The sequence below is a fragment of the Mastomys coucha genome, unplaced genomic scaffold (genome assembly GCF_008632895.1).
Source record: "Mastomys coucha isolate ucsf_1 unplaced genomic scaffold, UCSF_Mcou_1 pScaffold18, whole genome shotgun sequence".
NCBI classification, from domain to species: domain Eukaryota; kingdom Metazoa; phylum Chordata; class Mammalia; order Rodentia; family Muridae; genus Mastomys; species Mastomys coucha.
In genome coordinates this window covers 108,437,836-108,458,492 of record NW_022196900.1, presented here as the reverse complement: position 1 = coordinate 108,458,492, position 20,657 = coordinate 108,437,836, and the positions used below count along the sequence as shown (strand labels likewise).

The window sequence follows — 20,657 nt, the reverse complement described above, 5'->3', positions numbered from 1 at the left end:
GGGGGGTGTAGCTGTGACTGTCCTGGAACTTGCTCTATAGACCAGGCTGGCCTTAAATTCAGAAATCCACATGCCTCTGCCGCCAGTGTGCTGGGATTAAAGGTGTGCGCCACCACTGCCTTGCATAACTGTAGTTTTCAGCTAATGTGTAAAAAGCAAATTTGCCTTAGACATTTGGATTATTGATAATTTTTTTCTAGTCAAAAACAGTACTTCAGTGTGGTGCAGTGGTAGAGCAGTTGCCTAGTATCTCAAGGCCCTAGGTTCAATTCCCAGTATTGTAAAAATAAAAATAAATGAAATATTTTGTTTGTCATTCTTGGAAATCAGCCTTTGAACATTGTGTGGGCGTTTTCTTGAGCAGAATTGATAGGCCAGTGGAAAGCTTACTGATTATCGTGATACTGTTTGCAAAATTGTTGATGGATGGGATTTTTCATATTTAAGACACTTTATCATGTATCCAGAGTGGCCTCTCAATGCAGGGATTGTAGGCATGAGCCACACACCTCTACCAAGCCGACTTCAGAGAGGGGGAGGTGTGAGGACAGAGAGAGAGACAGAGAGAGAGAGAGACAGACAGACAGACAGACAGACAGACGGAGAGAGGCACACATACAGAGAGAGGGGGGGAGAGAGAGAGTGTGTGTGTGTGTGTGTGTGTGTGTGTGTGTGTGTGTGTGTGTCACTGTTGCAGTGTGCCTCTTCTGACTCCTTGCCTCTGTTCAGCCAAGTACAGCTAGGCTATGCTAAAGCTGGCTCATTGTAATTCCCTTTATGTCTTTGCTAAGCTGGAACTGCCTTTACCTCACAGTTTTTCTCTTTTTTGTAATAAATTTGGAACTTCTCATGCTTACACTATCAGCCATTTGCATAACCAAATTTCTTTTTACTCTTAGAGTTAAGGAATGCTGGTAGTGGGTACGTGAGCCATTAGTGTGTGGGCTGTCAGTGTGCGTCTCTATTTTACTACATTTGAAAAATGTGTCTAGTACAAAAGCATTTAAAATAATAGTCATGTAAGAAGTACATATAAAATTCAGCCTAATTTTTTTTCCACCCAGAGACACACATGAGCTGCCATGGAATCTGCTTGAGTTGATAGCTGAGCGTGGGAGCAAACTGCTGGGAGGGCTCTCGCCGGGCGGGCGGAGTTGACAGTGTCCAAGAGATGCCGGCTCGCTAGTGCATCCCTGCAGATGTTGTATCCATTGCAGAGTTTTATCGGGAAACTTTGATCTTTAAAATCAGGTTGTGAGGGAGAGGTGCACATTAACAACAGCACCACCAACCTCTGGGAGGTGAATAAATCTCTGTGATTCCAGGCTGTCCAGGGTTATAGAAAAGAAAAATTAAGTCACACTTTGTGCCTTCCACCTGAGATGCAGGTAGCACCTTCCCAGCTCCGTGGTCCTGCCCCGTCACTGCATCTGGAAGGTCAGAGGATGTGCATCTGAGTTCCTTTGTCTTTCCTCCTTAGATGTCGAGCATACCGGAGCCACCAGCGAGTTCTATGACAAGTTCACAATTCGCTATCACATTAGCACTATTTTTAAAAGCCTTTGGCAAAACATAGCTCACCATGGTACCTTCATGGAGGAGTTCAAGTGAGTATTGGGGCCCTGATGGCACAGCATGCTCTCTGGCAGATCACAGGTTGGGGGCTGCTGAAAGCCTGCCCAGTGGATTCCTGTGGCTGTTTTCTTGGTTTCCATCTCTCTCAAGTAGCCAGAAGGCGCTGCTCAGCGTGGACACCTACCTATGTAATTGTCTGCTTACTTTAGAGTCGTTGACACTGGGAGTGGCTTACATGGCAGAATGTTCTGGAAAAATGCATATGTGAAGTGATTTTTGTGTTTTCTCTGAATTCCATCCTATTAAGTGAAGTTACCTGACTGACTCAGAAATATTAAGGAACCATGAGGTTTTAGAAGCACTGCAGTTAGTGTGGCCGCCTGATTCATTTGCTGTGCTTACGTCCCCAGCCATGTTAGTAGCCCTTCATGTGCAAACTTGAAATTGCAGGGCCTGTGTAAGCCTGGTCAGTAGTCATTCCTCTAAATTATTTGCAAGTCCTTAAAGATGAATGTGAACATTGAACCCTTGTGTTATCCTTCAAAGGAAGTTTTGTCCCAGCCCTTCCCAGATCCTCCATCAATCTTGCTGTCCCATGTTACCTCACTTCCTAGTTGGTGTTGCCTACAGCGTGAGCTGAATCTGTCCACACTGCATTTTGAAAATGGAAGTCCTGGTGTCCCCTCATTCCTGAGGCTGAGGCCCCTGTCTTCCCAGCATGGGCCTTCTCCCCTGGGCACGCCTGCTGGGGACAGTCCTGGTGTCTCCTCATTCCTGAAGCTGAGGCCCCTGTCTTCCCAGCCTGGGCTTTCTCCCCCTGGGCACGCCTGCTGGGACACTAGGCCTTTTCTTTTTGCAACTCTCTGTCTGTTTTAGAAATTCTCAGTTCAGCAGTAAGTGGCTTCATTACAACTGTCATTGGGATCACCTTAGACTTGAAGCTTTGGGTCTATAATATGAGTTCTGTCTTCCTTTATTGATATTATAGAACTAATTATTCTTCAGTGTATCTTCTTTGTGAATGGGCTAGCTTTATCAGTGACCGCCATCTTCTGTGTTTGAGGAATTCTTGCTGCTGGTCCTTTTCCAGCCTGGAAGAGTGTTTTCTCTACTTAAAAACACACAGCTCTGTGCTGTGAACCATTCCAGCAGGAAGAATTTCAGCATTTGCTCCTTTCTCACAGTGTAACTATGGAAATTGTTGCCACATATAAACTGCCAAGAAAGTCGGCTCAGGAACTCCTGGGCTACTTATCCGATGGCTCCTACCAGCCACACAGCGCTGGTCCAGCTGCCACTAGAGTGAGCTTGTCACAGTGAATGCGAAGAGTAGTAGGCTAGAGCTTGGTGACGCCGTCTGTCATCCCAGCCCTGTGATGCTGAGGCCAGAGAGTAATTGAGAGATCAGCCTGGGGTAGGAGGAAGGCCGTTCTGGAAACAACCAGCAGAAGAGCGACACGATCTAAGGAGGGAGTTGATTGGCACCCTTAAACTCCAGCCGTGTCATCTGTGACCAGATGTGCAGTGTCACAGGTAGTCAGGCTGTACTTGGGGAGACTCACGCTCTCAGTGCTCGGCCAGATGTTCACCACATGCTGTCTCATTGACTTTTCAGTTCTGGAAAGCAGTTCGTTCGGTACATCAATATGCTGATAAATGACACGACCTTCTTACTGGATGAAAGTCTGGAGTCCCTGAAGCGGATCCATGAAGTGCAAGAAGAGATGAAGAACAAAGAACAATGGGACCAGTTACCTCGGGTGAGGGCAGCCTCTGTGCCTGCGCAGGGGCCTGGGAGACACTATGACTTTCTGCTGGGGCTTTCCTACCTGTAGGCTTCCATAAAGTAACATTTCAGGTTTGAGATAGGAGACAATGCTTCTTAAAGGTTTTTATCTGAAGCTAACTAAGACTTGGGGCAGAGGGTATAGCTCAGTGGTCCATTGATCATGGTCCCCAGTTATGACCCCAACCCCCGGGAAGAAAAGTTCACTCTCTGCTTCAGTTTTAGGCAAGAATGTTCCTTACTTTACTAAGACTGGCTATCGGGCCTTCCCTCAAAGCCAGATGCTTATTGTCAAAAACAGTCTGGTGGTGAGAACTGGAGAGAGAGCTCATCAGTTAAGAGCACTTCATTGTTCTTCCAGAAGACCCAGCTTCAGTTCCCAGCACCTTCATCAAGCCGCTCACAGCTGCCTGATGGCCTGATGCCTTCTGGCCTCATGGGACTCTTTCACACACACAGAATGCGCATAAACTCACTCATGCACACACACATATGAATGAAAACAAATATATGTATGTGTATGTATATATATTATACATACATAACATACACACACACACACACACATCATAGGGTTGAGGTAAAACTCAGGAGTAGAATACAAGCTTAATGTGGGGAGGCCCTGGATTCTAAAATTACCACCAAAACATTTTTAAAATAATATCTTTTTTTAAAAGATTTATTTATTATTATAAATGAGTACACTGTAGCTGTCTTTGGACCACCAGAAAAGGGCATCAGATTTCTTTACGGGTGGTTGTAAGCTACCATGTGGTTGCTGGGATTTGAACTCAGGTCCTTCGGAAGAGCAGTCAGTGCTCTTGCCCGCTGAGCCATCTCACCAGCCCCTAAAATAATATCTTAAATGCAAGAAATGAGAAGCCTTTCCCAGTGCACTGTGGGAACTTGCTCTGTCTTTAATTTGAAGGGCTGTTTAGAGGAATGTTTAATTGTGTATGTTATGCCTCATGACTTTGTGGAGTAGCTCTCAGGCATCTGTCTTGTTGGGCAAGAGTTGGGTTTGCTCACAGGCCTCTAGATAGATGTCTGAGGATCACTAGGACCCCAGTGGAGTCTTTCTCTTCTGTTGATCTTGGTATTTATTAGAAAAAGTTGCCAGGTTCCATGAGAAATGCATGCTGTACCAGCGACTGCCCTCTCCTGACTCAGTGGAAGCCATTCAGATGGTTCCTGTAACCTGGGACATCCTGACAACTCCTGGAATGTCATAGTGAGCTTGGGTTAGCTCAGAATCAAAGCAGCTTCCCACAGGGTCCTGCCCCCATGGGGAGACGCTGGTGGGAGGGGCCAGGACTCAGCTCTCTGTGAGGCAGTGTTGAAGACCTGCTGTTGAGGAGTCAAAAAACATCTCCACTATAGGACACGGAACATTTAAGGAATCTTTTCTTAAGGCAGTCTCTCACCCCAGTGTGACACTGGTTCCCCTGGAACTCCCAGAGCTCCACTTGCCACTGCCTTCTGATGACTAGAGTTAAAAGTGTGTGGACCATAGCTCAGATTAGGGGAGGTTTTCATCACAGGTGTTGTGCAGCTGTGATAAGAATTTCATATCTTGCTCCTTCAGAAGCGTCCTGCCTGGGGGTCCATGAACACCTAGCTCTCCCTGTAGCCGTGGGGGTCCATGAATGCCTGGCTCTCCCTGTAGCTGTGGGGGTCCATGAACACCTGGCTCTCCCTGTAGCTGTGGGGGTCCATGAATGCCTGGCTCTCCCTGTAGCTGTGTGGGGGTCCATGAACACCTGGCTCTCCCTGTAGCTGTGGGAGGGAGGGGTCCATGAACGACTGGCTCTCTCTGTAGCAGTGGCCCCACAGCCCTTGCCTTTGTTGCTGTTGAGATAATGGAGGTTTTCCACTGGGTCCTGTGTTTCTCCTACTGTCTCTCCTCCTGTGGCCCTGGGTTGGTTCATTTCTAAACAATCTTCAACCATCCTTACCATGTTAGACTGCTCTCCTATCCAGATATGGCCAGTGTCCCATGCAGCCCTGCCTCTGCCTCTGTCTCTTAGCGTTTGTTCGCCCTTGTGTTATTTAGACCAGCTAATCTCTTAAACGCTGGGCTTTGGGCCTGCAGCCCATTTCTCTGTCACTGTCAGGATATTTACTTGAGATAAATACCATTCATTCTTCCCTTAATAGATTTTTTTTGAAGGCACAAGTTGTCTGTAAGGTCTGTTTACAAACAGCTTCTCCTTGACCCTTGACCCTGAGGTTCCTGGCTACCTTTCACTTCCACACACACACACACACACACACACACACACACTCACACCTGCCCCCAGCCTCCGAGCCATGACAACTCCAGAGGGAAGCATTCCCCACCCCTGACCCTGGGTAATTTCTCAGTGGGGCACTAACAGGATGCTGAAGCATATCTCTCTAACAAACTGTTGTTCACTTAACAGCAGCACTGTGTATTATTCCTGTCTGTCAGTCTGTCCTGTCCCCATCATCCTCACACCCACCCCACCCCCACCCTGTTCCTTACACAGCCAAACACTCCCCTGTTCCTTACACACACTCCTGTTCCTTACACACACTCCCGCACATTCCCTCATGCCTCTACTTGAAGTCTCTGCCAGGGGATCTCATCTTTCCCAGGGCTTTAAATATCTGTATTTTAAAGACTGCAAAATATAGCTGTCTGCTTAGAGTGCTCCCGCCTGCAGGCCTGAGCAGTGTATGATCTGCTTTGCTTTGGCTGTCCCCTAATTACCTCAGTCCTGACTTCAGCATTGTCCTTTAGGTCTCCTCTCTGAGTCACAATGACCTTAATCAATGGCAGCTTCATACTACCAGTTTCCTGGTTGCCCCATCCCCCATCTAGACTGTCTTTTATCTTCATGGGCTAAAGCTTCAGTTCAGTGGTGGAGTGCTTGCCCAGTATGCATCAAGCTGTGGGTTCAAACCCTAGTACCCTATCAACTAGGTGTGGTTGTGTACCCCTGTAATGACAGTACTTAAGGGATGGAGGCAGGAAGGTCAGGAGGAATGTGTGTAGCCAAATTTTAGCAGGAGCATTCTGTTGGATTCCCAGCCTCCACTCTCACCAGTACACATATCAAAGGGATGCCCCTTCTCACCAAAGGCTTGGTACCCTGGGGGGCATGTGGACTTTTCTGCCCTTGCCTCCTGACACCCATCCCCTGCCCCCTCCCTTTTATTCGCCCTCCAGCTATTCCCATTCCTGCTCCTCCCACACTGCCCTTTCCCATTTGCATTCACTCTTTGCATTCACTGCCCCTCTTCCTACAGTGCTATTTACCCAGACTGAAAACCCAGCTGGGGCTTGTGCTGACCCCAACACCTTTCTTGACTTTTCTCTCCCCAAAACCTCCCCAGTTCCCTGCCAGCGTTGCTGTGTATCTGTTCCAACAGTTGGGAGTCTCTGCGCCATTGCTGTGTTTCAGTCCCATGCCTAAGGACATGCCTACAGCTCAGCATAGCCTCCGGCACCCTGAGGTGTTCTCTTCCTACTAAGATACCTGTGCTAGGGGAAGAGGAGCCAGAGCCTTGGCTACTGTGCAGGGAAGAATTCAAGACCAGCCCTCCAAAGTTAGTGAGGTTATTAAGATAAAGGGCTTTATCTACATCCTTTAGATTTAAGCACAAGCATTTTGATAGAGGGGCTCTCTTAGATGTTTTTCTATTTTCAGTTGTGAACCTAGCCTTTAATCTCAGATGCTTTCAGAATGGAGATTTCGTGTGTGTGTGTGTGTGTGTGTGTGTGTGTGTGTTTGTTCGTGCGCACGCACACATTTCTGTGGCTTAAATTAACAGTGCTGTAAGTTTCAAGGAATGAAGTTTAGTATTTAAAATTTAAGTAAAATATATGAATGAAGGGCTAGAGAGAGGCCTCGGGTTTGTTTCCCCACGTCTGCTTCCCAGGTCCAGGAGATCCGACAGCCCTCTTCTGCCTCCGTGAGTACCAGGCATGCACATGGTACACTGACATACATGCAGGCAAAACATTCATACACGTAAAACATCAGATATATGTATATACTCGCATACACGTGTGCACACACACACAAAGAACTGGTTTGTTTATTTTCTTCTTCTTTTTTCTTTTTTTTTTTTTTTTTTTTTTTTTTTTTTTTTTATTTTGGTTTTTCAAGACAGGGTTTCTCTGTGTAGCCCTAGCTGTCCTGGAACTCACTCTGTAGACCAGGCTGGCCTCAAACTCCGAAATCCACCTGCCTCTGCCTCCCAAGTGCTGGGATTAAAGGCGTGTGCCACCACCACCCGGCAGTTTGCTTGTTTCCTATCCTAAAAGAATTTTGTTGTGTAAATGTAATTGTAAGGTGGTTTTATGAGGTTCACTGCTTAGCTGTAAGGGTGAGAGAAGCTTTGAACACAGTTAAACTCCATGTAGCCCACACTCTGACCCTAAGGAAGAACGGTTTGTCGTTCTAACATCTTTGAGATAGCTTTTGTCTGGAGCACTAGTGTCTATAGGAAAGTTTGTTTAATCAGCTGTGTTAAAGTTTCAGGCTGGTTCCAGAATACAACTTTCTTTCTCTCTCCGTGTCCCATTAATATTCCCTGTCCATCTGTCTTGCCTCAGACTAAGCCTACATAATATCTGCAAATGAAGGATGCGCTGAGGCGCACACTGAGGCCATTGAGGCTGGGCTATTCCCGTGCTCTTCCTGGTGCAGCTTCCTCTCAATAGGCTCATTCTTAACCCTGGAGAAGAGGGCAGTTCACCAGCCTACTGCAGAGTCTCCACCAGGCACGGATTGTAGCACCAGCCCAGAGGGTACTTGCTGGACTGTAGCTGCCACTCCACTTGTTTGCCCTTCCCCTGGAGTAGGGTCACCACACATGAGGAGCTGTATTAAAGGGAAGGTTGAGAAGAACTGGTCTAATTCATCCCCCAAGGAACTAGCCAGGAGTGGTGGCACACAGTTGTAAGCCACTGCTGAGGAGGTGGGGGTGGGTTCCTTCAGGCTTGCTGGCGAGTTAGCCTTGTCTACTTAGCAAATTCTAGGCAAGTGAGAGAAACTTTTAAAAAAAAAAAAAAGGTATGGCTGGAGGACCCAAGAATGAGACCCACTGTTGTCCTCTGGCCTCACCATGCATACCTAACATGTGAACACATGCACACACACGCACGCACGCACGCACGAGTCTTCTAGACCAAGTGCACACACATGCTCCCTGCCCTACAGAGGTGGGAGCGAGCCATAGGAGAACCTGAAGCCTTCCAGGCTCAGGCTTGTTGGCGTTGCAGCTTGTTGGTTGTCAGCCTGTGTTGCATGCGGCTCTGTCTCAAAAACCAAACCTCGGCTGATGAGCGTGGTGTCTTTGTCACTCTGCTGGTCTTTCCTTAGGAGTCAAACTGCTTGTTATCTTTCCCAGTGTGTGGCAGGACTGTGCTGACACTTGTGGAACAGCAGCCTGATGGAAATAGGAACCATCTGTAGGCACTTCTGTGTATGAGTGTGTGCCTGCATGTGCAAGTGTGCACCACATGCATGCTTGGTGCCTGTGGAGGCCAGAAGAGGGCTTCAAATCCCTTAAGTGGACCCACAGGTGGTTGTGAGCCACCATGTAAGTGCTGGGAATTAAACCAGGGACCTCTGCAAGAGCAGTGTTTCTAATCACTGAGCTACCTCTCCAACCCTAGTCTCATATAAATATGCTGATGACTTAAGTGAAGTCGTTTTTAAAGGCAGTGAACCCCTTTCTGTGGCTCCAGTGTGTGCACGGGTATTCTAATAGTCTAATTCAGTGGTTCTCAACCTGTGAGTCACAACCCTTTGACAAACCTTTGCCTGCAAAAATATTTACATTATGATTCATAACAGTAGCAAATTTTCAGTTATGAAATAACAATGAAAATAATAATATGGTTGGGGTCACCACACATGAGAGCTGTACTAAAAGGCCGCAGCATTGGGAAGGTTGAGAAGGACTGGTCTAATTCATCCTCCCAGGAACTAACTGGCCTATTAACATTGAGAACACTAATGCTCAGGGGAGGTCAGTAATGGGCCAGTACTGGGGTGGAGGTCAGTGGTGAAGCCTGCGCTTAGCATGGGCCAGCTGGGTGTAACCGAAAGGTGTGGAGGCCATCAGAGGCCATCCTGGAAGGAACAAGCGTGGGCTGCGTGGCCAGTGTGCTGATGTGGCCATTAGCTCTGTTTGAGAGGACGTTGGCCTGTCACCCTCTGCAGCTGTAAGCCGACCATGTTTTTCCTTTACACTTGGCCTGGAGTTAGAGTAAACGGCTGGTACTGAGATGTCTTTGGCGACTGTTTGATGTTTCCCAGGATCAGCAGCAGGCCCGGCAGTCTCAGCTCGCTCAGGATGAGCGTGTCTCCCGTTCTTATCTTGCCCTGGCAACTGAAACCGTGGACATGTTCCATCTCCTCACCAAGCAAGTCCAGAAGCCGTTCCTGAGGCCAGTGAGTAGAAACTGGGGTGTTTGTGTTATCTTTAGGGTGCTGTGTACAGAACTTATAACTCAGCACATGTTCATTTTAACCACAGCAACCAGTGAGTGAAATTCTAATTTTGTTCCCAGTTACGTCCACTGACATGGTACTCTGTGGGACTAAAATGAAGCCCCTTGACATACGCTCTAAAATGCTCAGTTCAAGATTGCTTTCTTTTTTTTTTTTCTTTAAATTATTTATTTATTATATGTAAGTACACTGTAGCTGCCTTCAGACACTCCAGAAGAAGGCGTCAGTTCTCATTACAGATGGTTGTGAGCCACCATATGGTGGCTGGGATTTGAACTCAGGACCTTCAGAAGAGCAATCGGTGCTCTTAACCACTGAGCCATCTCTCCAGCCCCCTCAAGATTGCTTTCTTCTGATTACACAGCACATCTGCATCAGGATTTGTGACACAATTTCATTGTTACTGATTTCCCTGTTTTGTATATCAGAAAAGTATAAGGTAACGAATTATGATTTGGAGAACAGTAAGTAGGATAATAGGTAAAAGATGTTTGCTGCTTTTAAATGAGCTTTGCAACATTGAAGGAGCCAACGGCTCTGAGAACCATGACTAAGGCTCACCATAGATTAAAGACAGTCACAGTTTTGACCTGATTGCTGAAACTCAGGGCCCAGTCCTCTTCTGAGGTTGAGACTGAGTAAGGCACTGAGGTACCTGTGGGGTACCCCGTGGGGTGGCAGTGCGCAGGGACGGGAACCTGAGAAGGGGAGCCAAGGCCCATCAGCGGCCGTTTGCACATGTGCATCTCTACTCTGGAGTCGGGTAACTTTATTGCGTATTCAGTCCGGTTCTCCAGCCTTCCTCATTGCTCTGTGACTGAGTCACTGCATTGCCTCCAGCAGAGGCATTGTCACACAGTGGCCTGTCTACCGCCTGGGATCTGGATATTTTCCTGTTTGTTTTTGTTTTGTTTTTTTCCAAAACAGGGTTTCTCTGTGTAGCTCTGGCTGTCCTGGAACTCATTGTACATCAGGCTGGCCTTAAACTCAGAAATCCGCCTGCCTCTGCCTCCCAAGTGCTGGGATTAAAGGCGTGCACCACCACTGCCTGGCTCTTTTCCTGTTTCTTGATAAGCAGATGTCAGCAGAGCAGCAGGGAGCAAGGGGAGAGCAGCTCACAGTCCACTCATGCTCCCTTAAGGATGTGTAAAAGGGATTTGCTAGCATGTCCTACAAAAGCTAGAGATAAGTCATTTAAAGATGTTGGAGACTGTGTCTCAGGCAACTTTTCAGCTATGTTCATGTAATAGCCAGGACATACACAAGCCTGACTACTTTCCAGTAAAGCTTTATTTACAAAAGGAAAAATCTAACTGGAATTGGCTAAAGATAGTGTTTTGTCTTTATGTGTGGGTGTGTTGGCGACAGTGTATGCCCTGTGTTTGCCAGTGCCTTTGGCGGTCAGAAGAGGGCATTAGATTCCCTGGAACTGGAGTTACCCACACTTATGAGTTCACTGATGTTGGTGCTGGGGACCTCTGGAAGAGAAGCAAATTTTCTTAAGAGCCGAGCCATCTCTTCAGCCTGCATTTCTACTCTCCTTCCTACTTGCGCAAGCACTTTTTCAGCCCCAGCTTTCCAATACTGGATTACACCTATGCTTTGTATCACAGGAAGCTCGGGAGTGCTGCGTGTGCATCAGATTTGTATGAATCCAGGCATTTCATGAGGACCTTATTATTTAAAGAGTCTTTTTGGTGGTCAGTGTTTAATGTCTGGTCTATAACAGCTTTCTCTGAGCTCAGAAGCCATGTCTGTGTAAGCTGTAGCAGGTACTGTTGTCCTGCAGACTCTTGAGGGCTATTTGTCCTTAATATTATGGCTGTTTAATTCATCACAGTGGCAAGACTTACGATGGTCACAAATGTTACCGTCTTCCATCTCTCTTCCCCAAGTAGATTAGAACAACATGTGTTTGACTGTTGGGGACTTGAGAAGTTTGTGGAGAAATGTGGAATGAGGCTTCCCAGCCACAGTGACAGGACAGTGAGGTGCCTCCTTCCCCCCTGCTTCTCAGGGACTTTGGAGTGATGCTTTAAATGCGGTGTATCTCTCCAGAAGACTTGATGGCATTCATCTGGCACCAAGAGCACTCCATTATAGGGGCTCTCAGATCAGTGGCGGTGAAAAACGTCTGATTCCAATGCTTGCTTTAGCTCGAGCTGCTCAGCACAATTCAGGGGCTCTTTGAAGATTAATCAGCCTATTCGCGGTTGGGGTGTGAGTTTCTGGTCCTCAGCTGTCCCTCAGCTTCAACTGTCCTGGTATCCTTCATTTCCTAGGAGCTTGGTCCCCGATTAGCAGCCATGCTGAACTTTAACCTGCAGCAGCTCTGCGGACCCAAGTGCCGGGACCTGAAAGTTGAAAACCCAGAGAAGTATGGTTTTGAGCCAAAGAAGCTGTTGGACCAACTGACGGATATCTACTTACAGCTGGACTGTGCTCGCTTTGCCAAAGCCATCGCCGACGACCAGGTGAGCACTGTGGAGGCCTGGCAGTGAGCTGTCACAGCAGATCCTGTGCACTCATTCCCCGCCCCTGGGGTATGTGTACAGTAAAAGCAGGACTTTTAAAGTCTCCTTTTCAGAAGTTGTTAATGCAGTAATCATGAAGCCGAGGACCACATCTGGTCCAGGACATGAACTGATGCTTCCTTGGGAAAACAGAGCAGAGCTAGCCCCCCTAATAGATTCTGTTTCCAAACTCTTGTTTGTGGTATTGGGAAATGCAGGTCTTCCAGGCACCCTGCTTGCAGCTGCCATGGATCCATGGCCCTCAAGCCGATACCTGCTTCCTCTCCTTCATCCAAGAGCCTTGGGGATCGGGTCCGCTCATGTTCTTCCACAGCCTTCCCTCTTCGATGTCACCAAAGGGGATCCTGTTGCCTGTCCTTATGGCACAAGCTCGTATCCCAAATACTAAGGGTCACCAGTTCAAGGCCAACCTGGACTTACTGAGACCATGAAAACAAAATTGAGCTGGGAGTGCAGCTCATTGATGGAGCACCTGGATGTGCAGAGTTCTAGGCTCAACCCTTAGTCCAGCCAAAGACTCCCCCCACACACACCCCAAGACAGGGTTTCTCTGTGGAGCCTGGCTGTCCTGGAACTCATTCTGTAGACCAGGCTGGCCTCGAACTCAAAAATCCGCCTGCCTCAATATCATGAATTCTGTGGCACAGTTCCTATTAAGCCCTTTGTTTTCAAGTAAGGGATGCAGGACACAAAGGGGCTGCGTAGCATGGCCAGACTCAGGAAGTATGGGGTAGGGAGAGTGTGTGACTGACAGTCTAGCCTGTACCCATAGTCTCACCCGCTAGGTAAATGTTCAGAATGTGCTATATTGGTCCCCATGTCACTATCTTTGTATGCACAACATATGTTACCCATCCTTAGAGAACTCTCAAAAGGTCATAGCTAATCCAAAGGAGTAATGTTTAAAACCCAAGAGTTGTATATACACCTGTTTTCTTAGTCTTTTTTTTTTTTTTAAGATTTATTCATTATTATAAATGAGTACACAGAAAAGGGTATCAGATTTCATGGGTGGTTGTGAGCTACCATGTTGTTGCTGGGACTTGAACTTAAGACCTTCAGAAGAGCAGTCAGTGCTCTTACCCAGTGAGCCATCCCATCTCATTAGCCTTTTTTGGGGGGATGGGGGGAGTAGACTGTTCTTGAACCCAAGATCCTTCAGTGTCAGCCTTCCAAGTGCTAGAATCACAGGTGTATGTATGTGACCATACACTGCCTTTTTAATTACAGCTTTATGACACAGTTATTCATGTGTTGATGTTTCTTGTTTCTTACTGTTTGAGACATGGTCTCTCTGTGTACCTGGCTACCTCCCCAGTGCTGGGGTTACTGGTGTGGACAGAGGAGGGAAGGGTGGATATGCAGAGGAAGCAGGCCTATGTGGTTATTTAGAAATGGAAGCTTTAAAATGCAGTTCTTGAGGATGCAGGGACAGGCAAACATTTTTTTTTTAAAGATTTATTTATTTATTTTGTATGAGTACACTGTAGCTGTACAGATGGTCATGAGCCATCATGTGGCTGCTGGGAATTGAACTCAGGACCTCTGCTTGCTCCGGCCCCACTCGCTCTGGCTTAATACACTGTAGCTGTCTTCAGATGCACCAGACAAGGGCATCAGATCTCATCACGGATGGTTGTGAGCCACCATGTGGTTGCTGGGATCCGAACTCAGGACCTTCGGAAGAACAGTCAGTGCTCTTACCCACTGAGCCATCTCGCCAGCCCCCAGGCAAACTTTTTTTTAATTCAGTACCAGCCTGGTCTATATAGAATGCCAACCAGGAACCCGGCAGTGTTGGCGCACGCCTTTAATCCCAGCACTTGGGAGGCAGAGGAAGGCGAATTTCTGAGTTCAAGGCCAGCCTGGTCTACGGAGTGAGTTCCAGGACAGCCAGGGCTATACAGAGAAATCCTGTCTCGAAAAACAAAAACAAAAAAAGAAAAGAAAAGAAAGAAAGCCAACCAGGGCTTCATACTGAGATCCTCTCTCATTAAAAAGGAAGAAGATGATTAAGGAGTTTCAACCCACTACTGGAAAGAGATGAGTCTGTGTAGATGTCAGTGTGGATCCTGCTCACACGGTCCCAAGATGAGTGCAGGCTCAGCCTAGGCCCTCAGTGAAGCTGATGCTCCTGCAAGCGTAATTGGCCCATTGCTCTTACACTGGGGAGCGGAGTGGGGCATCTGGAGAAGGTGACTTCCCGTTTTCTGGCATCCAGCTCCTTCTTGTGCCATCACCAAATCTTAGGCGCGCAGTCTCACAAGCCAGAGAGGGAAGGGTGACATTTGAAGGTAGAATCTTCTCTTGAGCAGATTCATGGCCGTTTGTTTACTTGATGGTAGGGCTTGGTGTTGGTCTGTGTTCTGTGGTTTCCTGGTGTGATTAGTGACTGTGCTTGTGCCCCAGGGCCTCGGGCCCATTCAAGACTGCATGACTGGACTGGGCAGTGGTGGCGCACACCTTTAATCCCAGCACTTGGGAGGCGGAGGCAGGTGGATTTCTGAGTTTGAGGCCAACCTGGTCTACATATTGAATTCCAGGGCAGCCAGGCTACACAGAGAAACCCTGTCTCAAAAAAAACAAAAAGAAAAATGAAAAAAGACTGCATTACTGGGAGGTGATGGGACCTGAATTCATGTCTGGGTGCATGATCCATTGTTCACACTCCTACTTAATGATGTCTATGACTGGGCCGTTCAGCGCTGTGGAAAGTGTGGCCTTGGGAAGTGGACTCAGGGAGTGACGATGCTCAGCCTTTGCCTGAGGAGTGTGCTTTTTTAAAAAAAAAAAATATTTATTTTATTTATATGAGTACACTGTTGCTGTCTTCAGACACACCAGAAGAGGGTATCGGATCCCATTACAGATGGTTGTGAGCCACCATGTGGTTGCTGGGAATTGAACTTGGGACCTCTGGAAGAAGAGCAGCCAGTGCTCTTAACTGCTGAGCCATCTCTCCAGCCTATTGATTGGGCTTTTTGGTTGTTAGTGTGATCTGTTGAGGTATGGCCTTACTATGTAGCCCGCACTAGTCTTGAGCTTACTTCCCATCCTCCTTTTCTAGCCCCCTGAACACTAGCAAGGAAGGAGTACACATGTGACGGCCACCATGCCCAGCTCACGTGAGCCTAGGGAACTGGCAGTAACTAGAAAGAAGCTCCCCTCTAGGTATGAACAGTAATGGGGCAGTGGCCTACGCTTGGTTTTTATCTGTGCTCACCGTTATGTAAGGAAACTAGAATTTACCTTGTCTCATGGGCTCCCTGGGCACAGTGGCTGAGACAGACTGAAATAACCTCAATTTGCTTCTCTTTTTTAGTGGCTAAATTTTATAGTAAATGCTTGCTAGCTCCTAAAGCTGAAAGCTTCCTGTTCTCCTGGGTCCTGCAGCTTTTCCCACAGATGACCTTGGCACACGTGACGCTGTCTCTGCATCTGTAACTATATACAGGACACCCTTGCACACGGCACAGCGTGTAGGGGAAGATAGGAATACAGAATGTATGATTACAGTTGTTAGGAGCAGAGGATCATGCAGACAGCACTTGGCTGTCTCTGAGGTGTTTTCTCAAGTGTGGTCTCAACTCTCATGACCTGTCCTCGTCCACAGCGATCATACAGCAAGGAACTGTTCGAGGAAGTCATTTCAAAGATGCGCAAGGCAGGAATCAAATCCACCATCGCAATCGAGAAGTTTAAGCTGCTTGCCGAGAAAGTGGAGGAAATCGTGGCAAAGAATGCGCGGGCAGAAATTGACTACAGTGATGCCCCCGACGAGTTCAGAGGCAAGTCCGCATGCTCATGCACACGTCTTTGGGGTAGCTTGGAGTGTGTGACATTAAGAGGGCTGTCTTGGTCACTGTTTCATTCCTGTGACGCTATCCCACGATCAAGGCGACTCTTCTAAGAGAAAGCATTTAATTGGAGGCTTGCTTACAGTTTCAGAGAGTGAATCCATGATCAGGGTAGCGGGGAGCACGGCTGCAGCCAGGCAGGCAGGCATGGGGCATGCAGGGAGGCAGGCAGCCAGAGAGAGGGCAAGTAGACATGGCATGGGGTTTGAAACCTCAAAGTCCACTCCCAGTGACAAATCTCCATCGAGGCCACACCCATTCCAACAAGGATTCTTCCTCGTCCTTTTGAAACCATTCTGCTAACTGGGGAGCACGAATTCAAACACCCGACCCTCTGGGGAGTCTTCTCATCCGGGCTACCACAAGGGTGGCACTGTCTGAGCTCTCGAGTGTGTGATGGTGTCTGTGCCCTCGAGTGTGTGATGGTGTGCAGTAGCTGATTCTGGAGAGTTGTCTAAAGTTACGCGTGTAAATTTTAGTGAATATTGTAGGTTAAAATGTTGAACATCTGGGGCTGAAGTGATGGCTCCGTAGGTTAAGAGCACTGACTGCTTATCCAGAAGTCCTGAGGTCAACTCCCAGCACCCACATGGTGGCTCACCACCATCTCTAATGGAATCGGTGCCCTCTTCCAGTGTATCTGAAGACAGCCACAGTGTCGTCCCACATTGACCATCCCTAGTGTGGTTTCATCAGTGAAGACTTTAAAGGCAGCTCTGCCATTATCAGGAAGGAGTCTGCATTCCAAGGCAAAGAGTTCTTCTGCTCTGGGCCTGCTGCTGTCTTTGCTCTTTTCTCCTCCTAGCAACAGCAACAGAAGGCAGAAGGCAAAGCAAGGCCTTCATCTGCCTTCATCATTTGCTGCTTTCCTTTACTGTAGGGGTTTGAGGCGCTGCTCGCTCCATAGCTCTCCCCGAGACTGTCTCTCGCTGGTAGGAACCGTCTGCTTTTTTTTCTTCAGGATTAGCCCCCACCATTGGTCTAGTGTGCTCTGCTCTGTCTCCACAGATCCTCTGATGGACACCCTGATGACCGATCCCGTGAGACTGCCCTCGGGTACCATCATGGACCGTTCTATCATCCTGCGGCATCTGCTCAACTCCCCCACCGACCCCTTCAACCGCCAGATGCTGACTGAGAGCATGCTGGAACCAAGTAAGAGGCCCAGCTTGCCTTGCCTGGCTGATGTCAGGGCCAGTGAGGGCAGCCAGACCATGAGGGAGATTGAGAGCAAGCCAATGCCACAGGGAGCCCTGTAATCCCAGCTTCCGGAGTGGGTGAGGCAGGGGGAGAGCCTGTTCATGGCAAGCTCAGACAATGGAGTTGCAACACTGTCTCAAACCAGAAAGGTTTGATGGCTGGGCCTACACCCACAGAACCTTGCCTAGCTATGTACATCCGCAGGTTCAGTCCCCAGCACCACCAGTAAAAGGAAAATTGGTTCCAGAAAGTACCCAGTTTAAGCTCGTTCTATGGAAAGACACAGCACTCAGCTCACCTTGGCTGTGGATGTCTTCCTGGCCATGGCTGTTCTCCCGCAGTCCTCGGCGTCCACAGGGAATGAAGGGCCTCTTCTTTCCTCGTAGACAGAACTGCAGGCGGAGGAGCCTGTGCTCTGGGCCATTAATCCCCTGTGTTTTCTCCCTCAGTGCCAGAGCTGAAGGAACAGATTCAGGCGTGGATGAGAGAGAAACAGAGCAGTGACCACTGAGGCCCCAGCGCGCTCCTCAGCTGGAAGCCGCCACCCAGCCAGCCAGGCCGGAACAGCAGCCGCCTCGCTCGCTCGAGGCTGCTGCTCCAACCTGTAACCAGATGTGGCCAGCTCCTGAGAGCCCACCCGAGTGACCAAACAGTGGAGAGCTGAGGGAAGGACAAGAAGAGGATTCCTGTACATATATTTAAGTGACAACAGTCAGAGCTTGAGGGACGAGTTTGCGATGGCTTGTGTAGTAGAGCGCACCCTCTGCGACGAGTGGGTCTGGGCAGCTTCCCCTGAGCTTACGTTTTGTTTTGTTTGTTTTTTTGATGTGACTAGAGAACTCGGACATTTTGCTGCTAAAGAATCTCCCCTCCCTCACCCTACTTGAACTGCTGTGGGTTTTTAAAGAGAAACAGATCCAGACTCCTTTCCCGGCCCTCCAAACATGTATTCTGTGAGATAACTGTGCCTGCGACAAAGTGTTAATCTTGGGATCGTATTTTTATATCATATTCACATACTTGTTTTTTTAATTGGTGTTAGATGACATGATTAATAAAAAAGGCAAGATATTTTCAGAATTTGAATTTCAGTTTTTTTTTTCTTTTGAAATAGCCCTTTTAAATTTTTTTATTATAAACAAAATGAAGAGAACCCTGTGAGCCTGGTCCTTCTGGCAGCCCTGAGTTAAGATCCTGAGGGACAGGTGCGGCAGCAGGCTGGCTGGAGTGGAGCAGGGCTCGTGTAACTTGTGGGGCTTGGGGGAGGTGAGGGTTGGGTTTTGTTTTTTGGGGTTTTTTTGGTTTTTGTTTTTTTAATCCTATGTGACAGTTCCATGTATGCCATTATCCTCTGAGGATGAATAAGTCCCTCAGCCCTGGGTTCTTTTGTATGCTGTGTCCTTTTGGGGTTTGGCCTTACCAAAGCAGAAAAAAAAAGGGTGCAAGAAATGTGGAAATCTGTCTGCTTGTTTACATGCCCGGACATATACCACCACATAGGCGCACGCAAGCAGAAGCCCTCTCTGTATTACCGCTCCCTACGCAACATACTTGAATTCTTGAATTCCCTTTTGGGTGAAAAAGGATTTGAAACCATAAAGTGTTTTAAAGAAATTAAATCTTCAGAAACATACTTTTTTTCCTCTCTTCCTTTCTCCTCTTCTCCACCAGTCTGTGCTCTGTTCAGTTCCCAACACAAACGACAATAAACGGTGATGCCCATTCGCAAGGAACCTTCTGCGAGTCGTCTTTTTGTGGAAAGAAATGGGTGGGGAAGGCTGGCATGATGGTGCACACCCTTAACCCCAGAACTCTCAAGAAGAGGCAGGTGGATCTCTGAGTGTGAGGTCAGCCTGGGACACACAACAAGATCCTGTCCTTAAAAAAAAAATTATTGGGCCAGAGAGATGGCTCGGCAGTTACAGGAGCAGAGAGGGACCTTGGTTTAGTTCCCAACACCCACAGCTTGCAACTGCCTGGAAATCCAGTTCCAGGGGACTAGACATCCATGGGCAAGCACTGGGCACACTCGTGATGCACGTACAAACAAACAAAGCATTTATGCACATAAAAATAAAGCAACGAGGGCAAACAAGGGCCAAGTGCGTGTGAAGACATGTTCTTTCTGGAGCCAATTAGAAATAGCCTACCTTCAAAGCACAGTGGGCCGCTGAGATGGCTCAGGGGATAAAGGGGCTTGCTGCCAACCTTGCTGATCTTAGTTTGATCCCTGGGATCCCCTTGCCAGAACGAGAGCATGGACAAGATATCCTCTGTCCCCGGCACATGCTGTAGCACACTGGTGCCATAAGTAAATAGATGTGCAAATTCACTTTAAAGCTTTCCCATCCCTGCCATCCACATCCTTGATGTGCCACACGGTTCGCGATTCACTCCTGTCATGGAGGGCCACAGCTGTGTCCTCTGCCCTCCCCCTAGCTCTTGATGTTACCTCAGCTGCCACCACTCCTGCTCAGGACCCACCCACTTCGTTAGCATTCCAGTTTGCAAAATGGTTTGTACCAGCACAGGCGGTAGTAATGTAACGCCAGCTACAGGAAGCACTTAGGTGGCACTTCCTGCGTGCCAGGCACTGCAAAAGCCTCATCGTTACGTGCCAGGCTCAAGCAAGGCAGTACTGCTGTTTTTCTACTTGGTTTCGCTGCCTCTGTCTTCTGTAGGTCAGGAGACTGCAGAGAGATTCAGTACCTTGCCCGTCATCCCCTGGCAAGTACATGGCTCTAGCGCCCATGACATCCATTATCTGAATGTGTTCTTCTCTTGAACACATTGAAGTCACCATCCCTGTCACCTCAGCCCCAAATACACAGATTGTGCTAGGATGTAGCTCAGTTGGGAGGAACATCTGCCTGGCATGCAGGAAGCTCTGGGGCAATCCCCAGCACATTTTTATTTTTATTTTTATTTTTTATATATTTGTTTGTTTGAAGATAGGGTTTCTGTAGCTCTAGCTGTCCTGGAACTCACTCTGTAGACTAGGCTGGCCTTGAACACACAGAGATCTGGTGCCTCTCCCTCCTGAGTGCTGGGATTAATCCCATAGTTAGACAATACATATAAAAAAGGAAATTACTGGCCGGGCGGTGGTGGGCATGCCTTTAATTCCAGCACTTGGGAGGCAGAGTCAGGTGGGTTTCTGAGTTCGAGGCCAGCCTGGTCTACAGAGTGAGTTCCAGGACAGCCAGGGCTACAC

At 48.0% G+C, this 20,657-nt stretch overlaps 1 protein-coding gene across 2 annotated transcripts in view; it reads left to right on the top strand.

The window, feature by feature from the left end:
- The window catches only part of Ube4b (ubiquitination factor E4B), a 105,821-nt gene extending 86,645 nt beyond the window's left edge, over positions 1-19,176 (top strand). For both annotated transcript variants that reach the window (XM_031379497.1, XM_031379496.1), the window contains 7 exons: positions 1,481-1,607; positions 3,191-3,335; positions 9,658-9,792; positions 12,135-12,326; positions 16,000-16,174; positions 17,252-17,398; positions 17,893-19,176. In XM_031379497.1, coding sequence (XP_031235357.1) covers positions 1,481-1,607; positions 3,191-3,335; positions 9,658-9,792; positions 12,135-12,326; positions 16,000-16,174; positions 17,252-17,398; positions 17,893-17,954 — 983 coding nt within the window. In that variant the 3' untranslated portion in view covers positions 17,955-19,176. The remainder of the gene's footprint in view (positions 1-1,480; positions 1,608-3,190; positions 3,336-9,657; positions 9,793-12,134; positions 12,327-15,999; positions 16,175-17,251; positions 17,399-17,892) is intronic.
- Positions 19,177-20,657: the final 1,481 nt, after the last annotated feature.